The 18,959-nt window shown below is 46.8% G+C and overlaps 1 protein-coding gene across 3 annotated transcripts in view; it reads right to left on the reverse strand.

The window, feature by feature from the left end:
* KLHL3 (kelch like family member 3) overlaps nucleotides 1–18,959 on the reverse strand; it is a 49,737-nt gene that overhangs the window by 8,623 nt on the left and 22,155 nt on the right. For all 3 annotated transcript variants that reach the window (XM_030229147.2, XM_009091397.4, XM_018915402.3), the window contains exons 5-10: nucleotides 13,019–13,181; nucleotides 10,324–10,433; nucleotides 5,409–5,525; nucleotides 4,267–4,416; nucleotides 1,579–1,696; nucleotides 673–870 (exon numbers count right to left, since the gene is read on the reverse strand). In XM_030229147.2, the coding sequence (XP_030085007.2) occupies nucleotides 673–870; nucleotides 1,579–1,696; nucleotides 4,267–4,416; nucleotides 5,409–5,525; nucleotides 10,324–10,433; nucleotides 13,019–13,181 (856 nt within the window). The remainder of the gene's footprint in view (nucleotides 1–672; nucleotides 871–1,578; nucleotides 1,697–4,266; nucleotides 4,417–5,408; nucleotides 5,526–10,323; nucleotides 10,434–13,018; nucleotides 13,182–18,959) is intronic.

Genomic DNA, 18,959 nt, shown 5'->3' on the forward strand with positions numbered 1-18,959 from the left:
GACTGCTGCCTCTCCAATGTGCTGAGGCCACCAAGGTGAGCAGGGTCCAAATTCCAAGCCCAAAAGCCCACATCCTTTCAAGCATTACAAAAACATCCATGCAAAGGTTCAAAAATTCCCCCAGACCCCGCTGCAATAGTTAGTTCAGGGCTTAACCAAGTGGCAGAGCTTTACAGCAGAGGCAGAGGTGTGAATCTAAATATGCAGCTATGCCAAGACAAATCCCTGTAAGGTTCCTTGCTAGTATTTTATTCATGTTGTTATGAAAAATTTAACTGAAACAAGGAAAAATCCTTTTTCAGCCCAGAAAAAGCACAATCGTACAGAGAATGAGGCTGAAAGAACTGTATCACAGTTCTAAAAATAATAATAAGAAAGAAAATAATAAAGGGTGAGATTCTCTGCAATAAAATAATTTTATTTTATTGCACAGAAATTAAGAAAATAATAAGGAAAATAAAATAATAAGGGTGACATTCTCTGCAATTACTGACAGGTCAGAACACGCACGTGGGTAGTTACAACAAACACCAAGCCCCATTTCTGGCTCCCTCTCTACGGAACCCTCAGGGAAGGGCACAGGAGCCGCTCTAAAGCTCTGCAATCTCTGCAGGGCCTCCAAAAGCCCTTCTGCCAGGTCAGGCAGCGCCTGGGGTTTGCCCAGCCACCTACCAGTGCTGCCATCAAAGCCTCCCACGGCGTAGAGGAGGTCGTTGAGCACGGCGGCGCCCAGCGTGCTGCGCCGCTCCTGCATGCTGGCGATGGACGTCCACTGGTCCTTGGCGCCGTCGTACACGTCCACCGTGCGCACCCGCAGCGAGCCGTTGAAGCCTCCCACGGCATAGACACTGCCAGCCATGAACACCACACCTGGGGAAAGGGGAGAGGGTTCACAGCAAACCCTCTGGGCCTGCCCAGGTCCTGCTGGCCCGCCAGGGGAGAGCGGAGCGCGGGCGGGGCTTTGGCGTTTTCTGCGGGTTAGCGGCGTTGAAGTCGAGCGTGATAAAACATGCGTGTCACGTGGGAGGTGAAATGCACGTGAAAACATGGCAGCATAAGGCACAGATGGAGCTCACACCTGAGTGAGTAATTCTGTGAGCCAGAGGGAACACCAAATGGTGAGCCACATTCACAACCCTGTCAGAGGTTTTCGGAGGAACACTCCCAACTTAAAGATCTGCTCTCCATCACCCACTCCTCCGCACCAAGAGGGACTGACTCAGCTCCTTTGATTTTCACTAGGAAACCAGTAAGAAAACTGGACCTCTGTGGGCTGCTAAGACAGCAGCGGGGGAGGAGGAGAGGAAACACTGATGGAGGAACAGCCAGGGGAGACAGATGACGAAGGGGAGACAGTGGGAGGGCTGACAGGCAGGAGGAATCCCACTAGAGAGCAGGACATCCACCTGAACAAGAAGGGAAAGATGTCTGTAGGGAAAGAGGAAGGCATGGCAAAAAGAAAGAGCTGCTTGAGGCCAGGGGCACAGAAGAAGCTAAAAGGAGGACTAAGGACCTCCATCCAGTGCTGAAGAGCTGCATTAGGGAAACAAAGAAGGTTGCAGCAAAAGTTCCCTTTACCTGCTCTGCATCTCCGTGAGGGAAGCTCAGCAACCTGATCCCACCGCTCCTCCTCAAAATCATAGCACTCCACACTGCGAATGGCTTTGGGTGCTTGCCCACCCACCACAATCATCACCTGCAGAGGGAAGAGAAGAGCTGCTCAGACATGACCCTGGGCAGCTGCTCTCTACAGAGAAACCATCACCACAACCCAATCAAGAGCAGCTGCCAAAACGTGCTGAAGGTCAGCTAGAAGCCTCGGCAGGGACATTTATTTCAGGCAATTATATTTCAAGGGGGAAAAATTTCTCTCCAATTGAATGCATGCTAAATTTCTTTCCAATTTAATGCATGATAAATGCCACCCCATTTACCCTTCCTCACTGTGTCCGAGGTGGGCAACTTGCCCAGTTTCCCCTTGAAATACAAAACCTTTTGGCACCACAGCATACCCAAGACTCACTGCAAAAGTATTTTTAAGTGAAGAAGATTCCAGCATAATTCCCACTGGCAGCCCACTGTTTAGTCATTATCTCCATGGTGGTGCTAAAAATAATCAATGCCACTCAGCCAAGAAAACGTGACAGCTGTGGTGCCACCTGCAGGGAAGGTGACACTCAGGGAAATCACCAGAACTGTCACAACCTGGGGGGTCTGGGCTGCTGAAGGATGTGATTTGTCAGCTTCATTAAGGCTTTTGGCTGCCACAGATACTGAAGGAAATACAGGAATTAAACCCTGAATTCCTTACAGGTAGGGAAGAGCTATGTCAAGGTCCACAAGGGCAACCTCAGGAGTGGAAGAACCACTCTGCTGGGTCAGGCTAAGGGTTCATCCAGCCCCAGGCTCCACTACCAGCAACAGCAAGGGGTGGACACTAGTGGGAAAGTGAGAAGACCAGAAGATCTGGGCAGCATGTAGTGTGGTCCTTCCCAAATCTGCCCTATCTGCTGCCAGAAGACAAATTCCCCATGGATATGGGTGCCAGGAGCCTGCAGCTCTGCACTCAAGGGTGCCCATGGCTCTGAGCCCCAGCTGGGCACTGCAAACCAACACCTGCACAGGCAGCCAGCCCCCGAAACACCTGCCCTGCCAAGCAGCTGGGTCTGCACTTTGTTCAGCACACATTTCATTCCACCCTCCACAGCCATCTAGAGGGAGGACTGGCTCCCCTTACCACAGCAAATCAGTGGGACAAACATCACCCAAGACAATCAGATTTTTACAAGGCAAAGGAGCTAGAAACAAGATTATGGGGCTTCAAATATAGATAAAGAGCAGTTGGAAAACTGGCTTTAACCTCTGCAAGGCAGCTGGGAGTAGCTGAGGGGATAAGATTGTCACATGGGTCACTCAGATAACAAACTCAGCTCCAAGCAAGGTTGCTTTAAAAGTAGAGAGCTAGACAGCAATTTAAAGAATTTGAAGAGCATGGAAATAGTGGCCTGTTTGATCTACAAAGATAAGAACATGATATTAGAAACCAAATTAAGTCTAAATTAACAGCCTGACTACCCGTTGTGTAACAGCTCCCATGGAAGCCACAGGACCCCATGTGATTACAGAATTAAGGGATTTCCCAGCAGACAATAATCCCTCATCAGCAGGACCAACAGGCCAGATGAAAGTTTCTCAGTAACAGGATTGCTGAAAGATCATCACCTCCTTCCCTTTCTTCACAGTTCAAAAGAAGGGAGGAGAGACCTGCAGAAGGATTTGGGTTTGCACTCATAGGTCATGCTATAAAAGATGTTGAGAACCTCTGAACTCACTGATTTGCTGTTCCTTTTATCCTTAACTACTTTAGTCCTTGAGCAAGGGCCATGTCAGCCCTTCATGATAGCCCCAAAGCTGTGCTCTACCAACTTCATCTCAGCAACAGCAGGCAGAAAGGACAGACACAGGCTGCCACATGCTGCAAAACCATGACTTCTCAAAGGACAGCATCCAGGATCCAAGTATCAGAAACAGCACAGATCTCATACACCATCCCACAAAGCAACCTCGTTATAGTCTGTGCTTGGAAAGAGAACACACTGTGGTTTTGATGTCCTGGAATCTCCAAATGCTTACTAGCACCTTCAGTGGCAGTCTGCTGAGAGACTGTGCCAAACTGTGTTTATCTCTGGGGCAAAGAGAAAAGTGGTCGTTTTTTCTTCACTAATAAAGTGGTGGCTGGAGCATCCCACGCCTGCAGGATAAACGTGGGGAGTAACAAGGATTATTTATTCAGTTGCTGCTTTGAGTCCATTGAAATTCACTTCAGACTTCCTGCCCACAGGGCTGGGTGCTGCTGTTTCCTGCCTTCCTGGCTTCTGATTATGGATACAGGAAAGGAAGAGACACCTACTGTGACCCTCCTCAGCAGGGCTCCAGGACACTCTTCGCAGGCAGCAGCACCTCAGGCAGCTCTCCCAGCACTTCTGCAGCCACTCCACAGCTCAGCCAGCCACCAGCCACTTGTGGCTGACAAAACCTTTCAAGAGCAGAGATACTCCCTCCCCTAAGGGTTTATCTAAGCTTATTCCACTTAATTATGTTTCCTTGCTGGGCACAAGCAATGCCAGAAGAGGGAGTAAAACACTTCCAAGTACAACCACTGAGTCAGTAAAAAGTCACACAGCAAGTTCTGGATCTCCTGTCAAAGGACTGAAAATGCCACCAGGAACAGGGGTGAGGTGACACGAAGTGACAAGCTCAGCTTACCTTTGGCAAGCTGACGGGGGTCCTTGGCTTTGTCCTGGGATTCTTTATTAGTTGCCTTTGATCCAGAGGAAGCAAATGATATTTCATGGCTTCAATAAGGAAGTCTTTACAGGTGTTGTTATTCTTGATTAAAGCTTCTTCTTCAACTGTCTGAGAACATGCACACACAACAAAGATCATTTACACTGGCACAGGTCACAAGGGAAGAACATGTGGGAAGAACATGTAACCTGGAATTTCCCTTCAAATGTACCAGCATTATAAAAAAAAAAAATGCAGGAGACAAACACAGACTTCCAGCTCTTCCCAAAGAAGCACATGCAGTAACATCCAAGTTTCTCACTTTTTCCCAAGATCACTCACAAGAAGTGAGCATTTAATCACCCTCTGCCAAACACTTGATGCAGCAGAGGAGAATTCACCAGGAGCCTGGATACAAACTAATTTCTTTTATCTGAGTCAGAATTTTTAAGGAGAGCAGTATCTTTTATTCCATTAGAAGATACAGATGAAAGAAAAGCAAAACCATGATGGGTTCATCTTGTGAATACCAATTTTATACCAATTGTATTGATTTTTTAGACATATGATAAAAGCATAGTAGTCAAAGAGCCCAAATGCCAACCCCTTCTTTGGGAATTCTCAGCTCATTATCTAGGCCCAGATGCCAGGAATTAATTTATGAAGAAAAATGTCCAAGTCAGACTGAGTCAGAGAGTGCCTCCCCTGCCAGCCACACAGACCCATATGTATGCACAGCACACATCTTACACCAAAATTATCACACATTATGTGTTTCCATTACGATGTTTTGCCTGTGCATGACAGAAAAAAGCTGCATGAGCTTGTAACACCACCACTTCAGTATTTTCAGGGTGAAAAATCACAAGATATTCACTCATCAATGTTTCCCCTAGAGGGACAGCAGCTCTGCTTTCAGCATTGCCTGGCAGAGCATTTTCAAGAAGGTTTCTGAAGCACACATTGATTTCTGAGTCCACTCAGTTTTTTGCTTTTATTCTTCTGTTTACAGACTCAGCAACAGTCCAAATTACCCATCTCAGACACAAACAGCCAAGCCACTGATTAAGGAGCAGCCAGCAGCTTAAGTGCAGGTATTGATGACTTCTTTGCAGACTGACCTGTACCAGGTAATCTCTGGGCAGAAGGGGCAGGCGAACATGCTCCATCAGCTTAGCCATGTGCTCCAAGCGAGATTCCTTCTCATAATTTATCCAAGAGATAACTGCCTCAAAGACCTACACAGATAAAGTACAATTAAATAGGGAAGAGACAACTTTTTTGCAGAGTCACCCACCCAGAATCAGCAGCACAGTGATTTTAGAGCATCAGAGGAAGGGGGTGCAAGATCTCTATCAAGAAGATGAAAAAGCTGTGGCTGCACAGAGCACAAGCAGCACTGCAGCAAAGAGCTGAGCTGACCATGCATGTTAACAAGCAGCCTCACATCTAGATGTGCTGTATCACTCCCAGAGCTAAGTGCATGTCCAGAACAAGCATATACCTCTTGGACATTAGCACTGGAAGGCAGCCAGGAAACTTAATGAGCCTGCTGACATTTGCACTGGACATTATTCATGAAATCAGCCACAACAATTACTCCTGATAACAGAGATCTCCCTCTTCCAGGAGCCTGGCCACATACTAAAGTCACTATACTCATATTTAATCACTGCACCAGTTCCACCAGCCCCCAGAAACCAGAAAGTCTTGAGGACAAGTTCCCAACTCACACAGGGCAAGCCCTGCCTGCAGCCATGGAGCCTCTGCACTGCCTGCATTTCCCTGCTAAAAATACCCAGATACTCCAGCTGGAGAACAAGAGCACACTGGGCTTCTGGTCTGAACCAAAATCTAGTTTTACTTCCAGATCCAGCTGGTTGAGATAAGCATCCAGAGCTGGGGCCCGTGACAAAGTGCTCACAAACAGCCCCATGGGCAGAGCCTGGTGCAGGAGAAGCCTCCTGTGTGGGCTCCTGGATGAATATGCATGTGCTTATGTAACTGGGAGCCTCTCCCACAAAAGAAAGGCCTAAAAATGTCCAGCAGTGGGAAAGGCTTCCTGAAACACCCAGCAAGGCAGGAAGAGGGGCTGAAGCAGTCTCGGATGCTGCACAGCAGGATCTGGATCACTGCAGCAGTTTCCCCACAGAGATGGAATTAAATTCTGACACAGAAGTCACATCTACAGGCAGCACTGCCCAAGCTCTCTCACTGCCCAGCTACTCAGGGGGGCTGAGCAGAGACCCCCTCTGTCCCGTGCTTCCCCCAAAGGCATCTCTGGCCCTTCCTTCCAGCATGCCAGGCAAGCACCCTTGGTTTCAGCTTCCTTCCAGGGTCACCAAATGGTCAGGCCAATTTGCACAGATAATTATTTCTTTCTTTCCATGCCGCCCATCACTCCCCAAGAAACCATTCTGTTTGGTCCAAGGTCACTAATTTGACAAAATCAACCAAAAAATGAGGGCACCATCTTTCAGCCCCCAATTGTTGCTGGTAAATGTACTTGCAGGAGGCCTTGGCAGACACATCCTGCCATGAAGGAGATGCAGAGCAGAAAGGGGGTTCTTCCTCTTAGGCTAAACTATATACTTTTAAAATGCAGTAAAGCACCAGCCTCATTTTCTGTGCCAACATAGTTCCTACTGAACTGTTTGGAATTCAGGACACTGCAATGAGGATCTGAGCAACCCAACAGGGAGCAGTGTAATCAAACCACAGCAAATGCTGAGGAGAAAAACTACTGCAGAGCCTTTAAGTATTTTAAAATTAAAACAAATAAGCAAACAAACATTTTAACTTTGGCTATGAGGCCTTTAAAGTAGAAACTGGGATGTTGTGAGATTTTTTTTAATTGTAAATGAGTGTGGAAGGAGGATAAAGCAAATGTTTAGCTGACAAACAGGCTTTTCATTACCCTCTTCTGCACAAAGGCTGAGTTGCAGAATGGGTTACAGGGCTGGGACATACCCAGCTACAGGTCAGGAAGACAGTGAGCAAGTCTAAAGGAAGGTAAGGCAAATGTGCACTAGGAATGTGCACTAGGAATAAGCTGCTTCCTCGGTGCTGGCCTCCACTCCTGAGTCAGGCAAACACTGATGCTTCCCTGCTGTGCCTAGTCTAAAAATAACTATTTTTTTGAAAAAAGTCAGATTCTGGCACCTTCCCTTGGCTCTGATTCCTAATTTCAGAGAAGGGGAAAAGGCTTTAATCCCAGACAGCAATATCTCTATTTAAAGGACACATCTGTTTCCAGTCCTGCCGTGCCCGCTGCAGACCCCGAGCAGCTGCTGCCGCTCCCCCCGGAGCCTCCAGCCATGCAGGACCTGCTGCCAGGCTGGGATGGCAAAGCAGTTGCCCACACAGCTTGATTTAGAGCTGTGGCACAGGCTGAAGTAGCAGCTGGCCCCTGCCTGGCTGCAGGAGCAGTCCCGAGCTTGGGAGAAGTAAATTTCCCACTCTGTGGAGGAGAAGGGTAAAAGCCTGGAATATCCAGTATCCCCTCTCTGCCTGCTGCCTAAGGAAAGAGCAAGCCCAGATGTTTTCAGAGCCTCCTCAGCCAAAAATCCATTTGTTAGAGACTCCCAAGAGGGAGGGCCAAACCTCGCATCAGCTTCTGCTGCATGTCAGCAGCATGAGACAATGAATCAATTACCAGATTCTGTGTAGAATCCCCAATCCAAAAATCCCAACCCTCTAAAAAATTTCTTCAGCCACTGTTCTGAGTTGGCAGGAGACCATTCTCAAGTCCCTCCACTTCCTACATCCTTAGTAAATAACAAATAATTATTATTTTTACATGGGCTTTTAGCTTGCAAACAGTAAAAAGAGCCAATTAGGTCAGGTACAGAAAACATTTATAAAACTGTTTTCCAGGTTCTGTACTGGCTACAGCAAAAAGAGCAAGCAGGGACAACAAACCTCTGCCTTTTTCTGAAAAGGCTTGTGTAACTGCACAGGCTGGTACAACAAGGGGGACAGAAGAGAAAGGAGAAGAATCTTTGAGTGATGAGAAAATGCTGTCACCACCTGACAATGAAAATAGATTTCTGTGCTAGCAGAGAATTTCTGTCATCCTGATGGCCTAGGGGTATAAATAAGCCAAAATTGGTGAAGATAAGGATATATTTTATTAGGCCAATTGGTGTTAGTTGTGGGGTGGCAGAGGAAGGGGAGAACACACAAATTCCTGAGGCATTTCAAGGGCAAGTCTCCCTCCCTGATCCTGGCAGGACTTGGCTCCAACACTTCCCAGTGATCCAGGGATGGCAGTGCTCTGGTATGAGACACAGCAAGGAGAGGAACAAGAAAACTCCTTGTGAAATCTGGCTGTGACAATTAAGCTGCCAGATTTCTGAACTATTTTGCACATTCATACACACAGATATACCTGTGTATGTATAGACTGGTATCCACACATATGGAGTTTTATGTAATATATATCTGAAACACTAGCAGATAGGAAGAATAAAAGTGAGGAAAATGGCTTGTCTGTCATGAAGTTAACATGAAACAGCAGCCTATGAGTCTGTCCTCAATTTCCAGCACTTCTTTGAACTCTAGCACATTTCATGTTTATGTTCCATTCCCATTTTCTGCCTCACTCCTGTTATTCAGGTCTGTTGTTTTGAACGTGCAGCTTATGCTTACATTTCCTTCCACTGCCTTGCATTCTCAACAATCTTTTCTTTTACAAGTTCTTTTACAGTCAGCTAAAGAAATACTGGGTTTGATTGTGTAAAGCTCAGATGAGGGAAGGAGCATTTTGATTCCCCTGGGCGCAAGGCCAATAAAAGCTTTTGAACAATGCTGCACAGGACTGGAAAAAATTGGTTACTAAACTTGCACTTCCCTTTGCAGGCAGCTTGGCTCAGGCAGAGGGATTCTGCTGTGAGTTTGTGCCATTTGCTGTTTCCCTTGCTGGCCCTGCCCCAGGGGCACCTCGCAGCCCCACGCCTGCAGGAATGCTCCAGGTTTGGTGCTCAGGATCAGCAGGGAGCACCCCTGAGGCCACACCTCACATGGAGCAGGGTTTCTGGAGAGTTTTACAGTCCCTCTGGGCCCAAGCACTTGTGTGTCTGCAGCCCAGAGGGGCTGAGCAGGAGAAGAGCTCACATGAGGATGTGCAGCACCACCACACCCAGGTCCAGCCTCAGCCCACCCAAATGCAGGCATCCAACAGGGGCCCTGAAATTACAGACCACAGCCCTCAAGCTCTTCTGTAGCCTCTCACAACTGACCATTTACACTTAGGAACATGGTTTAGTGGTGGAGCTGGCACTGCTGTGTTAGTGGTTGGACTCAATGATCTTAAAAGTCTTTTCCACCTTAATGATCTTTCTGATTCCATGACTTCACAATCTCCCCACAGTGACAATTTGGAGATGAGCTGAAGGACTGGAGACACGTGCCTGTCCCCAGAAACCTGCAGCAGCTCACACAAGAAACTCAGACCAGGGGATGGGGCTGGAGTTCACCAAGCACCATAAACACTGCTCACCCTCCTCCCCAGGAGTCCAGGCTACACAAGAAGTGCTGAACCACAAAAACAGCATCAACCCGTGCCCTTCTCCCCCTTTTCATTAAAACTACTGAAGATACTAGAAAAATATTTCCTTCCTTCCTTTTGGTTCTGGGCTTCCTTTTGTTTTTCTAGCCAACATGCAGCAGAAGCCAATGTTCCTCCCCCGCCTAATGAAATTCACTTTATTTTTGAGGTTTAACAGCAGGTATTAAATGCTTTACACAACAGCAGATGGGAGTTTCCTAGTTCTGCAGAGAGGGAAAGTAGTTGGTTGTGAGCCCCAGGGCTTTCAGCATGATATGGATCTGAGAGTCATAACTTCCTGCAAAGAACAACCAAGTGAAGGTCATTTTTATGTGCTTTTAGGATTCACATTATTTTAATTTTCCTTTCCACATGATCTCTGTTGGAGAATGGCCCCAAAGGAGCATATCATGATAAAAGTTCCTGGTGTAAGATCTAGAAACATTCCAGCATTCTTACATTCACTCTTGCTATACAATTTACTGTACCTTTTCTTCAGAGGAGACTGTGAGCTTGTCACTTGATATTAAACTGCAAACCTGGTCCAGACTAAGGCTAAGAAATTCTTCTCCTAGCATCACCTCAGGGAAGTGCTGCTCTGTTCAACAAACAAAAAGGGGGAACAGAAAATTATAATGAAATCCATGTTTTCAGTCAGTGGCAGGAGCATTCAGAGAACAGCTCTGGGCACCCAAGACAGACCCGCAGCAGCTGGGAGTGGAGCACAGGCAGAAACCAGCCCCAGAGCAGGATAAAGAAACCAGGTGTTATTTCAAGCACCAGCCCCATGAAATACTTTCATAAATCATACTAAACTTTCTGAAAAGCCACTGAGAATGTTCCAGTGGCAGATAAGAGTTAGAAGTGGCAATTGAGACAAGGGCCAATGTCCAAAGCAGTAAATAACCTGGCCACCACAGCATCCACCTTCCCAGTAGTTTTCCCCTTTCCACTTAAGCCTGCAATTGCACAAACGTCTGTTTCTCCCTTTTTTGCCTCCAGATCCCTCCATACTGTAACTCTGGGAACCACTTGGAAACAAAAAGCATGAATATATCCCCAAAGTGGAAGAATTATGACTGAGCATCATGGAATCTGTCAGGCTTTATATCTAGCCAAAAGGCACACAAAATAATCACTTCCTAAAAAATATTTTCTAGGTCAAATATGTCATTAGCCAGCTGCAGCAATTTTAGTTTTGCAAGAATTTCTTACACACACTGCCAATTTAATCTCACCTGTCACTTGCTAAGTCCCATTTATCTTTGGCTGAATTACAGAAACATGAATGTCAGACACTTTATCTGAAGCAGCTTCTTTCAAGTTCTAATTCTGCAGCTTTGAGAAGCTCAGACTCCTGAATCCAAAAAGCTCTCTCTGCAGCAAGATCTGCCTTGAGTTTTCACATCTGCAAAGTGCTTTGCCTGACAAAAAGCAGCACCACAGGGACATGAGCTGGCATTAACTTCCAGAGAGGAGATTTTTGGAGCCCCTGAACAGCCCCTCACCAAAGCTGCTGCTGCAGAGCTGGACTCTGGGCTTGGACTCCCCAGTCACAGACCCTTCTTGCTCTACTGAGGACCAAAACCCCACAGGCTAAGCCAAAGGCTCTGATTAAAAATAGCAGAATGTGGCTAAAATTTGACACTCTGTTATGCTGGAAATATACATATGATCTCATGAACTCTTTAGGCCTTAAATATTTAAGAGGCAGGAAACACACTCCACACAATAAGCTGGATGCACTCTGACTTCTGGGCAAAATCTCCTATTCATTCATTCTGGACTTGCCTCTGGCAGCAGAAAGGTATTTGTTCTCTCATTATTAGTTGGAAGCAAGGAAGAATATTGACTGATTTTAATAAAGGAACTGGTGCCTGCATCAAGAAGGCTCCTTCACCTACTAAAGTTATCCATTGGCCAGAACTCTGCATTTCTCAAGTAACTGAGCTCATGAATGCGTGGACTCTTGAGCTTGGGGACTTCTGTCTTGGTTTAAGGCTGTTACATAAACAACATAGTGAAAAGAATTTTAATGGCATTTTTATTAATGGAGTTCCATTAACATTACATGGGCTGCTGTACTAACTGGGACCTATGAAGGCCAATAAAACAACAAAGCAGACCTTCTAATTGCCAAACAACCAAATAAATATACAGTGAATGCACTGCTTGTTGGGTTAAAGATTAAACAGGGCCTGGAAACAAGGATAATGAGATATTACAAGCAAGCTTTTATACAATTAACCATTCCTTCCAGGGTACCTTTTTCTCCAGGGGATAATACAGCCAGAGCAGCTGAAAAGGTTTTAGTTTTATTTGCAGGAGAATAGGGGAGGACTCAGTGGATACATTTTTATTCCACTGAGCCTACTTATGGTCCAATTAAGGACAAAACTGTTAAAAAGGAAAATGTTGCAGGACAGAGCAGGTGCTCTGGGAAAGAGCAGGTGTATGTGTCCCCATACAAATTATCAGAAAACAGAAAAACAAACTGGGAGAAAACTATCAGCTTCTCCCAAGCAGAGGTCAAGGGCAACTCTGCTGGAGGAGACTGGAAAGTGCTGGGGGCTGGCTGAAAAAAGCTTTACATTTACGATGTAGAGGAGAAATGCTGAAAGCCATTGCCTGCACCTACTCATTGCAACCAAACACATCCACTCCCAAAGAAACATGAGACTGCCTATCCACCCTTGGGGTAAGGGGCCATTGCTGCACAGATCAGAGCCTCAGACCGCATGGCAATTTTAGCTGAGTGTTCCAGCTCCCACCCCCAGGATTTAACTTTGCCCAGTGCTGTTTATTCCCACAATGGAAATGCCCAGCAGCGCCTGCTGCTCTCCCAGGGCAGGGTCCATGGGGAGGACACCAGCACCAACACTGAGCTGCTCAACAGGCACACCAGGAGCTTGCTAGGATCACACTCAGCAACTCCTTTGTGAGCTGAGATCCAGAGGATCAGCCTTTTTTACCTCCTCAACTCCTCCTTTTTTACCTCCTAAGGCGCTCCCCTGCCACCAAACCGCATTTCCCAACTTGCAGCACCACAGAACTAAACAAAGCATTCCCTTCCTGTTCTAATAGCAGAAATCCGAAGGGACCAAGCAGGAGAGTGCTCAGCCCCACGCTGGTGTGCCTGGGGCAGGGTGAGCTGCACAGACCCCCTCCCTCCCCTCCCCTGACCTGCATAGGCGTTGGCCTGCTGCAGCAGCTCGGTGCAGGCGTGCACGTCGGCGAAGGCGCGGATGCCAAGGCAGTTGGTGGGGTGCAGCTGGGACTGCAGGAAGTCACAGCAGTTCTTTCTGACATCCATCAGTTGCAATAAACTGGCAGCTGGCAGCAAAACCTGCAAAGGCACCAGAGGGGAATGAAAGTGAGTAGCAAGGAGCGGTTCAGAGCTTGCACAGATTGGCCATGTCCCTGTGGGGTTATCGGAAGGGAGGTTCAAGTCTTGGCTCTACCCAAATGCAAAAGATCCCTGTTCATGCTCTGAGACATGAAAATGGCTATCCTACACTGGGCTATCCTAAGTGGAACTCTTCCCACAGCTTCTCCCCACAAGACCTCAAGGCAAAGTGAGGACAAAGCAGAAGCAACCACAGATGCTCCTGAATTTCTGGCTTTGCTGCAGGTAAGTCCTGCACAAAGATTTTTTTTCCCCCCAAAGGCCTTTATATTATTTATAAGCATTGCCACCAGATTCAAAGCCCATAGCAGCCCAGCAGTCCTGAAAACCCTGGACTTGGTTACTCCTAACAAAACCTTATTGGCTTGTGAGGAGGGTGCCCAAGCAAAGTCATGCAAGAGAGGAGGTTCCCACAAGCTCAAGCAGGTTTTGGTGACAGCAAGGCTCTTGGGAAAGACAGGTCCAACTATTCAAATCAGCAGCTCTCATTTGCACTTACAAAAAATGCTGGGGACGCTTGTGGATCATGGCTGCATCTGAAAATGAGGCACTGCTTTGTACCTCCAAAACTAAGCACAGAAAAAGGAGACAGAAATGGATGATGAATGTGACATCTACTGGGAAAAAAACACCTTTGAGGCCAGTGAGAAGGACAGGAAGTAGAAAACAAAATCCATCAGGACATTACAGCCCGTGACATCAGCTACATCCTTTCCTACGTCCAAGAGCAACTGCAGACGTGTCTAATTCCACCTCTTTCATAGCTCTGGCTGCCTCACACATGTCCTTCCAACTGGGCATCTGTGCTCACCATCTGAGCACACATTTCCAGAAAGTTATTGCCAACTCAAAAAAAATAAGCAGCTGTTAAACAAAACAAACAGGTTAACAGCATTCACCTCCCTGGATCCTGATGGCAGCAAAGGGATAAAGATTCCCTCCCTGTCCCTGCCACCACAGTCCCATTTCACAGCAGGGCAGGACACTCACAGCCTGCTCCAGGTCTTTCTAAGCAACTGCTGTGTTCCACTGCAGCCCAGCTCTACAGTGGCTGACTGCTGCTAGCAGCCACCCCAACAGGCAACAATAAAAAGAGAAGTCAATTAACCCAGGAGTCTGTTTTGGCCCAAGCCTCTTGATGCCAGGAGCAGATTAGTTTGTGTCTTTGATTAAGTCAAGATAGCAGTGCTCTAGGATTTTAAACCTGGCTGTGAACCACCTTCTTTCTAGTTGAACCATTTCTGAACACCTGAGCTACATAAAGGCTTTGGGTAGCCAAGTCAAACTCCATGCAAACCATCTCTGGCTACAGACCAGCCAGAGCCTCCTGTGTGCACCCCCATCCATCCAGGAGGACTGCTTACCTCTGGGGTCTGGGATGTGGCCTCCAGACCAAAAGGAACTCACTACCATCCCCACATGCAGCAGCCCCTGGACAAACCAGTGCTGCTGTCATGGCCTGTGCTGCCTTGAGAAGCAGTGCAGAAGGAGCCTTACACCACTTCAGCCTTCAGGAAAGGGGCACTGTCATACAGCACTTCTCAGAAATAGGATATAAAAAGCCTATCAAGAGATGAGGGGATTTTCTCTTTCTTACTTCTCAGCTGAATGTCTCAACACTCATCTTGTTTTCACCAGGGAAGGCAAAAAGCAAGCAAAGGATTTCCGTGAGAACAAAGTCTGTTTCCTTTAGAAATAACAAGAGGAAATGCCCTGCCTAAACATGCAGCAGGACCAAACTGCAACCCCATTAATATCCAGGCAAGTCACTCACATGGGTCTGGATTTGGCTCTTAATATTTGAATTCAACAGCCATGAACAATTTTGTGAGAGCTGGCTTCTCTACCAGATCTGCCTCCAAATTAAAACCGACTCAGTTTTTGAAAATATGTCAAAATTATCAACTATTACTACTAAGACTGACTGCTTTGCTTAATTTATGTCCAGAGCTTCATCTATGGGGGTGTGTATATATATATATACATATACCATCTAGTTCACCAGCTGTGCTCTGCAGACTCCACACAAATTTCAAGTTTTACACAACATTGCCTGGGCAATTACTTCCACAGACCTTTGATGTCTCTAAACTAGAAACATCATTCAGCCAAAAGTGTTCTGTATATATAAGGTGCATTCACTAATGCTGGACTGCAGAGGCTGGGGTTAATTTCTTACTGTGACAGAGCCTTACAGGTAGCCTAGGCCAAAAGTTACCTTACATCATTCCTGCTCTGCAAAACTGGGAAAGGAGCATTTCCCCTAGGCAGGGGATGTATTAAAGTTTATAAGCAGCTTTGACAATTTGATCAAATTGGAAGCCAAATAAAAGTACTGGCTGTAAGCCTCAGCTGCACATCCAGGGCCACAGCTGGGACTGCACATCTGCCCAAACAGGGAGAAAGCTCCCAGGCACCTGCCCAGGGGAGCCCGTGGCCAGAGAAACAAATGGATTTTGTGCTTGCAAGGCAGGTAAAATGCTCAGTTTTAAACAAGCTGCTCTGAACAGCTCAAATAGTGGAGATAAAACTGCATTAGCTTAATGTGGCTTCTGAGTGCAAGGGTGGCAATCAGGCTTTATTACACCCCAGCTGCTCCCAGGCAGCACATGGGCTGATCACAGTACTTCCACTTAAATGCTCCACCTGAGCTGAAACAGCCCAGAGAGAGGAAGGTGTGACAGCATCACAGAGCCAAAAAAACCTTGTCAGGAGCAGGAGATGGACAAAGGATGCAGAGATGAGAGAGAAAACAGGGGAACAACTGGAAACTTCCCTCCTGAGCTACCTTCTCCAACTCCAGACACACCATCCCTTGGTTAAACAGTGAAATAAAAAAGTGAACACATGCATCAGGCACAACACAGTGCTCTGGTGCCACATCCACAAGTTTCTCCTCAGCTTTCTATAAGCCAATTTAAAGACTTCCTATGGGTTTAAGAAAGGGCCCCCAGCCCAGAGGAGTCAGCCCTGCAATGGCCCAGGGACCCCTGCACCCCAGGGAGATGCACAGCAAGGAGCTTTGGCTCCAGGGAGGAACACAGCCCTGATTTAATGCTGAAAGGTGCTCTGCCTCACCCTGGGCTTGCACCTACTACAGCTGCAGCATTTGGACTGAATAGGGGGAAGAGAGATGGACTGACCCATTTATAAACCCTTTATCATCAAAACTGCACTTGCCAGAGAACTCTCTTTCCTTGCTGTGAACTCCTAAGTGTGAAGGGAAAGCTGAGCTGCAGAAGCACTTCTGAAACAGAAATATTGCAGCTCCTAGCAAATCTTTTTTCCTCTTTTCTTGAGACATTTTTTATGACAATTACTGTGCCTGCAAAGCTGACAGGTTCAATATGTACTTCCTCCAGACAGCTGATTTCAGATTTGCTCTCTGTGGAAGAGCCATATCTCAAATTGTGGCAGTACACAAGGACACCTCACACATGTGGTCCATGGCACATCATTCCTAACAACTTAATTGTGAAACCAGGTCAATCAGGACTTTTTCCAGGGAATCATTACAACCTGAATGATAATGACTTTCTTAATCAGGAGGGTAATTCTCAGACTGCCTGCCAGTAATGAGGTGTCATGGGTAAGGCTGGCTGGGACACACTAAGGAGGGAATACACTAAGGTATTCACTGTCTAGAGCCAGAGGTGCAGGTGTTTTCCCAGGACTGCCTAGGACAGGCAGGAGCCTGGTCCCAAATCTCTTCACTCAGCTCTGATCAAGGACACCATGCAGAGCTTCTCCATCACTGAGCTGGCAGGTTGGATATGAACATTGGAAAGCAGGCAGCAATGTAACCACTTCAGCTGCAAAATCAAGACCTATTTGAAAAATTCAGGTCATTCATATGTTAAAAGTACCAGCTACCCCACACCTGTAGGGAGCAGCAGACCCTGAGCTCTGATGTGTGTTTATGATTTCCACTGAGATCAGCCCAAGAACCTGAGCATCTGTGAAGTTCCCCGAGACACTCACTTTACTTTTCCTTCCTTTTACAGAAACTGCATGACACAACTTCCTTCTAAATAAATGTATCACAATCCATCTTCAAATGAATGAGGTCTTTATATGATGCATATCAAAATTTACAACCAACCTTGACGTGGGATGCAACAGAGGAGGAACAACAGAAGGCAGCAGGTGTAGAAATCCCAGGATGGATTTTCCTGAAACTACAACACGACTGCAACAAAGACAGAAATTCTGTCTCTGCTCCATGCCTTCCAAACAAGTGGGAGGCTTAATCCCTAATACATGATCACAGGTAAAACTTCTCTGTCATCCATCATCCCTCAGCCCTCCGACTGCTGCACCTTTACTGCCTTGCAATCCCACTCTAAGAATGAGGTTCCAATAGATAAAGCACATTGCATTTGTGGGGGTAATTCTCACCCATGAACCCCAGCACGGTTAGAAGAGAGTATTCCCTCTACTTGGGCTCAGGATGAGCTGAAAATCCCCTTTGTCTGCACATTTGGGACATAAAATCTTGAGAAGGAATTGGATGACCACCCCCAGGAACTCACGACATAGATGATGACTGGAACTGACCATACAGGCTTGGCCCCTGGTACACATATCTATCCTTCCATAAAGAGCAAAACAAAAGACTCTGTGTCATTCCATTGCACAATAGCTACAGAAATACGTGCTTAGAAAAAGAGTCTCACTTCCTGAGCCCATACCAAGCCTATAAAAGAAAAAAAAAAAATTACAGGTTTCCATTAGAAAAGAAACAACAAAAGAAGCTGTTAAAAGGCTTCTTGTTGTGAAGGGCTGGGCACTGCTCAGCATTCAAACAAACCTAGGAACATTCATTCTGCACTCCATGCTACCTTTACTGTTCATCTTTTTCTCATTTCTATCCTGCTCTCATCTTATTTTTCTCGCTGACAAGACAGTGTCTTTTCATTTATTCACAAGTTTTGATACCTTGGCTGCACCTGCTCAGTCAATGCCATTGAGCAACTTATTTTTCCTTTTCATAATTTCTGCAATGACATTACCTGGCACCTGTACCCAGAAATTGCTTCTTTCAGCTACTGAGAAAGTCTGAAGAACTCCTTTAAAAAAAAACACCCTTACCCAGCTAGAGATTCAGAACATGTGACAAGGAAACAGGAGAGCTCAGGAGATATCTGCTGGGAAAAGAGAAATTCTCACTGTGCTCAAGCAGGGCTGCAAAGAAACATTGCTGAAACAGCAAGACAGGCACTGCTGAGGTGTCCTTCCAGATGGAGGCATGGAGGGATGGAGGGATGGATGGAGGGATGGAGGGATGGATGGAGGGATGGAGGGAGGGATGGATGGAGGGATGGAGGGATGGAGGGATGGATGGATGGATGGAGGGATGGAGGGATGGAGGGATGGAGGGATGGATGGAGGGATGGATGGAGGGATGGATGGAGGGATGGATGGAGGGATGGATGGAGGGATGGATGGAGGGATGGATGGAGGGATGGATGGAGGGATGGATGGAGGGATGGATGGAGGGATGGATGGAGGGATGGATGGAGGGATGGATGGATGGAGGGATGGAGGGATGGATGGAGGGATGGATGGAGGGATGGAGGGATGGATGGAGGGATGGATGGATGGAGGGAGGGATGGAGGGATGGATGGATGGATGGATGGATGGATGACCCAAAGCTGTGCAGCACGAGAATGTAGTGATGCAAGGGACCAAACCAGCTCACTTCTTTCTAACACTGA

Source organism: Serinus canaria, chromosome 13 (assembly GCF_022539315.1).
Source record: "Serinus canaria isolate serCan28SL12 chromosome 13, serCan2020, whole genome shotgun sequence".
Taxonomy (NCBI): Eukaryota; Metazoa; Chordata; class Aves; order Passeriformes; family Fringillidae; genus Serinus; species Serinus canaria.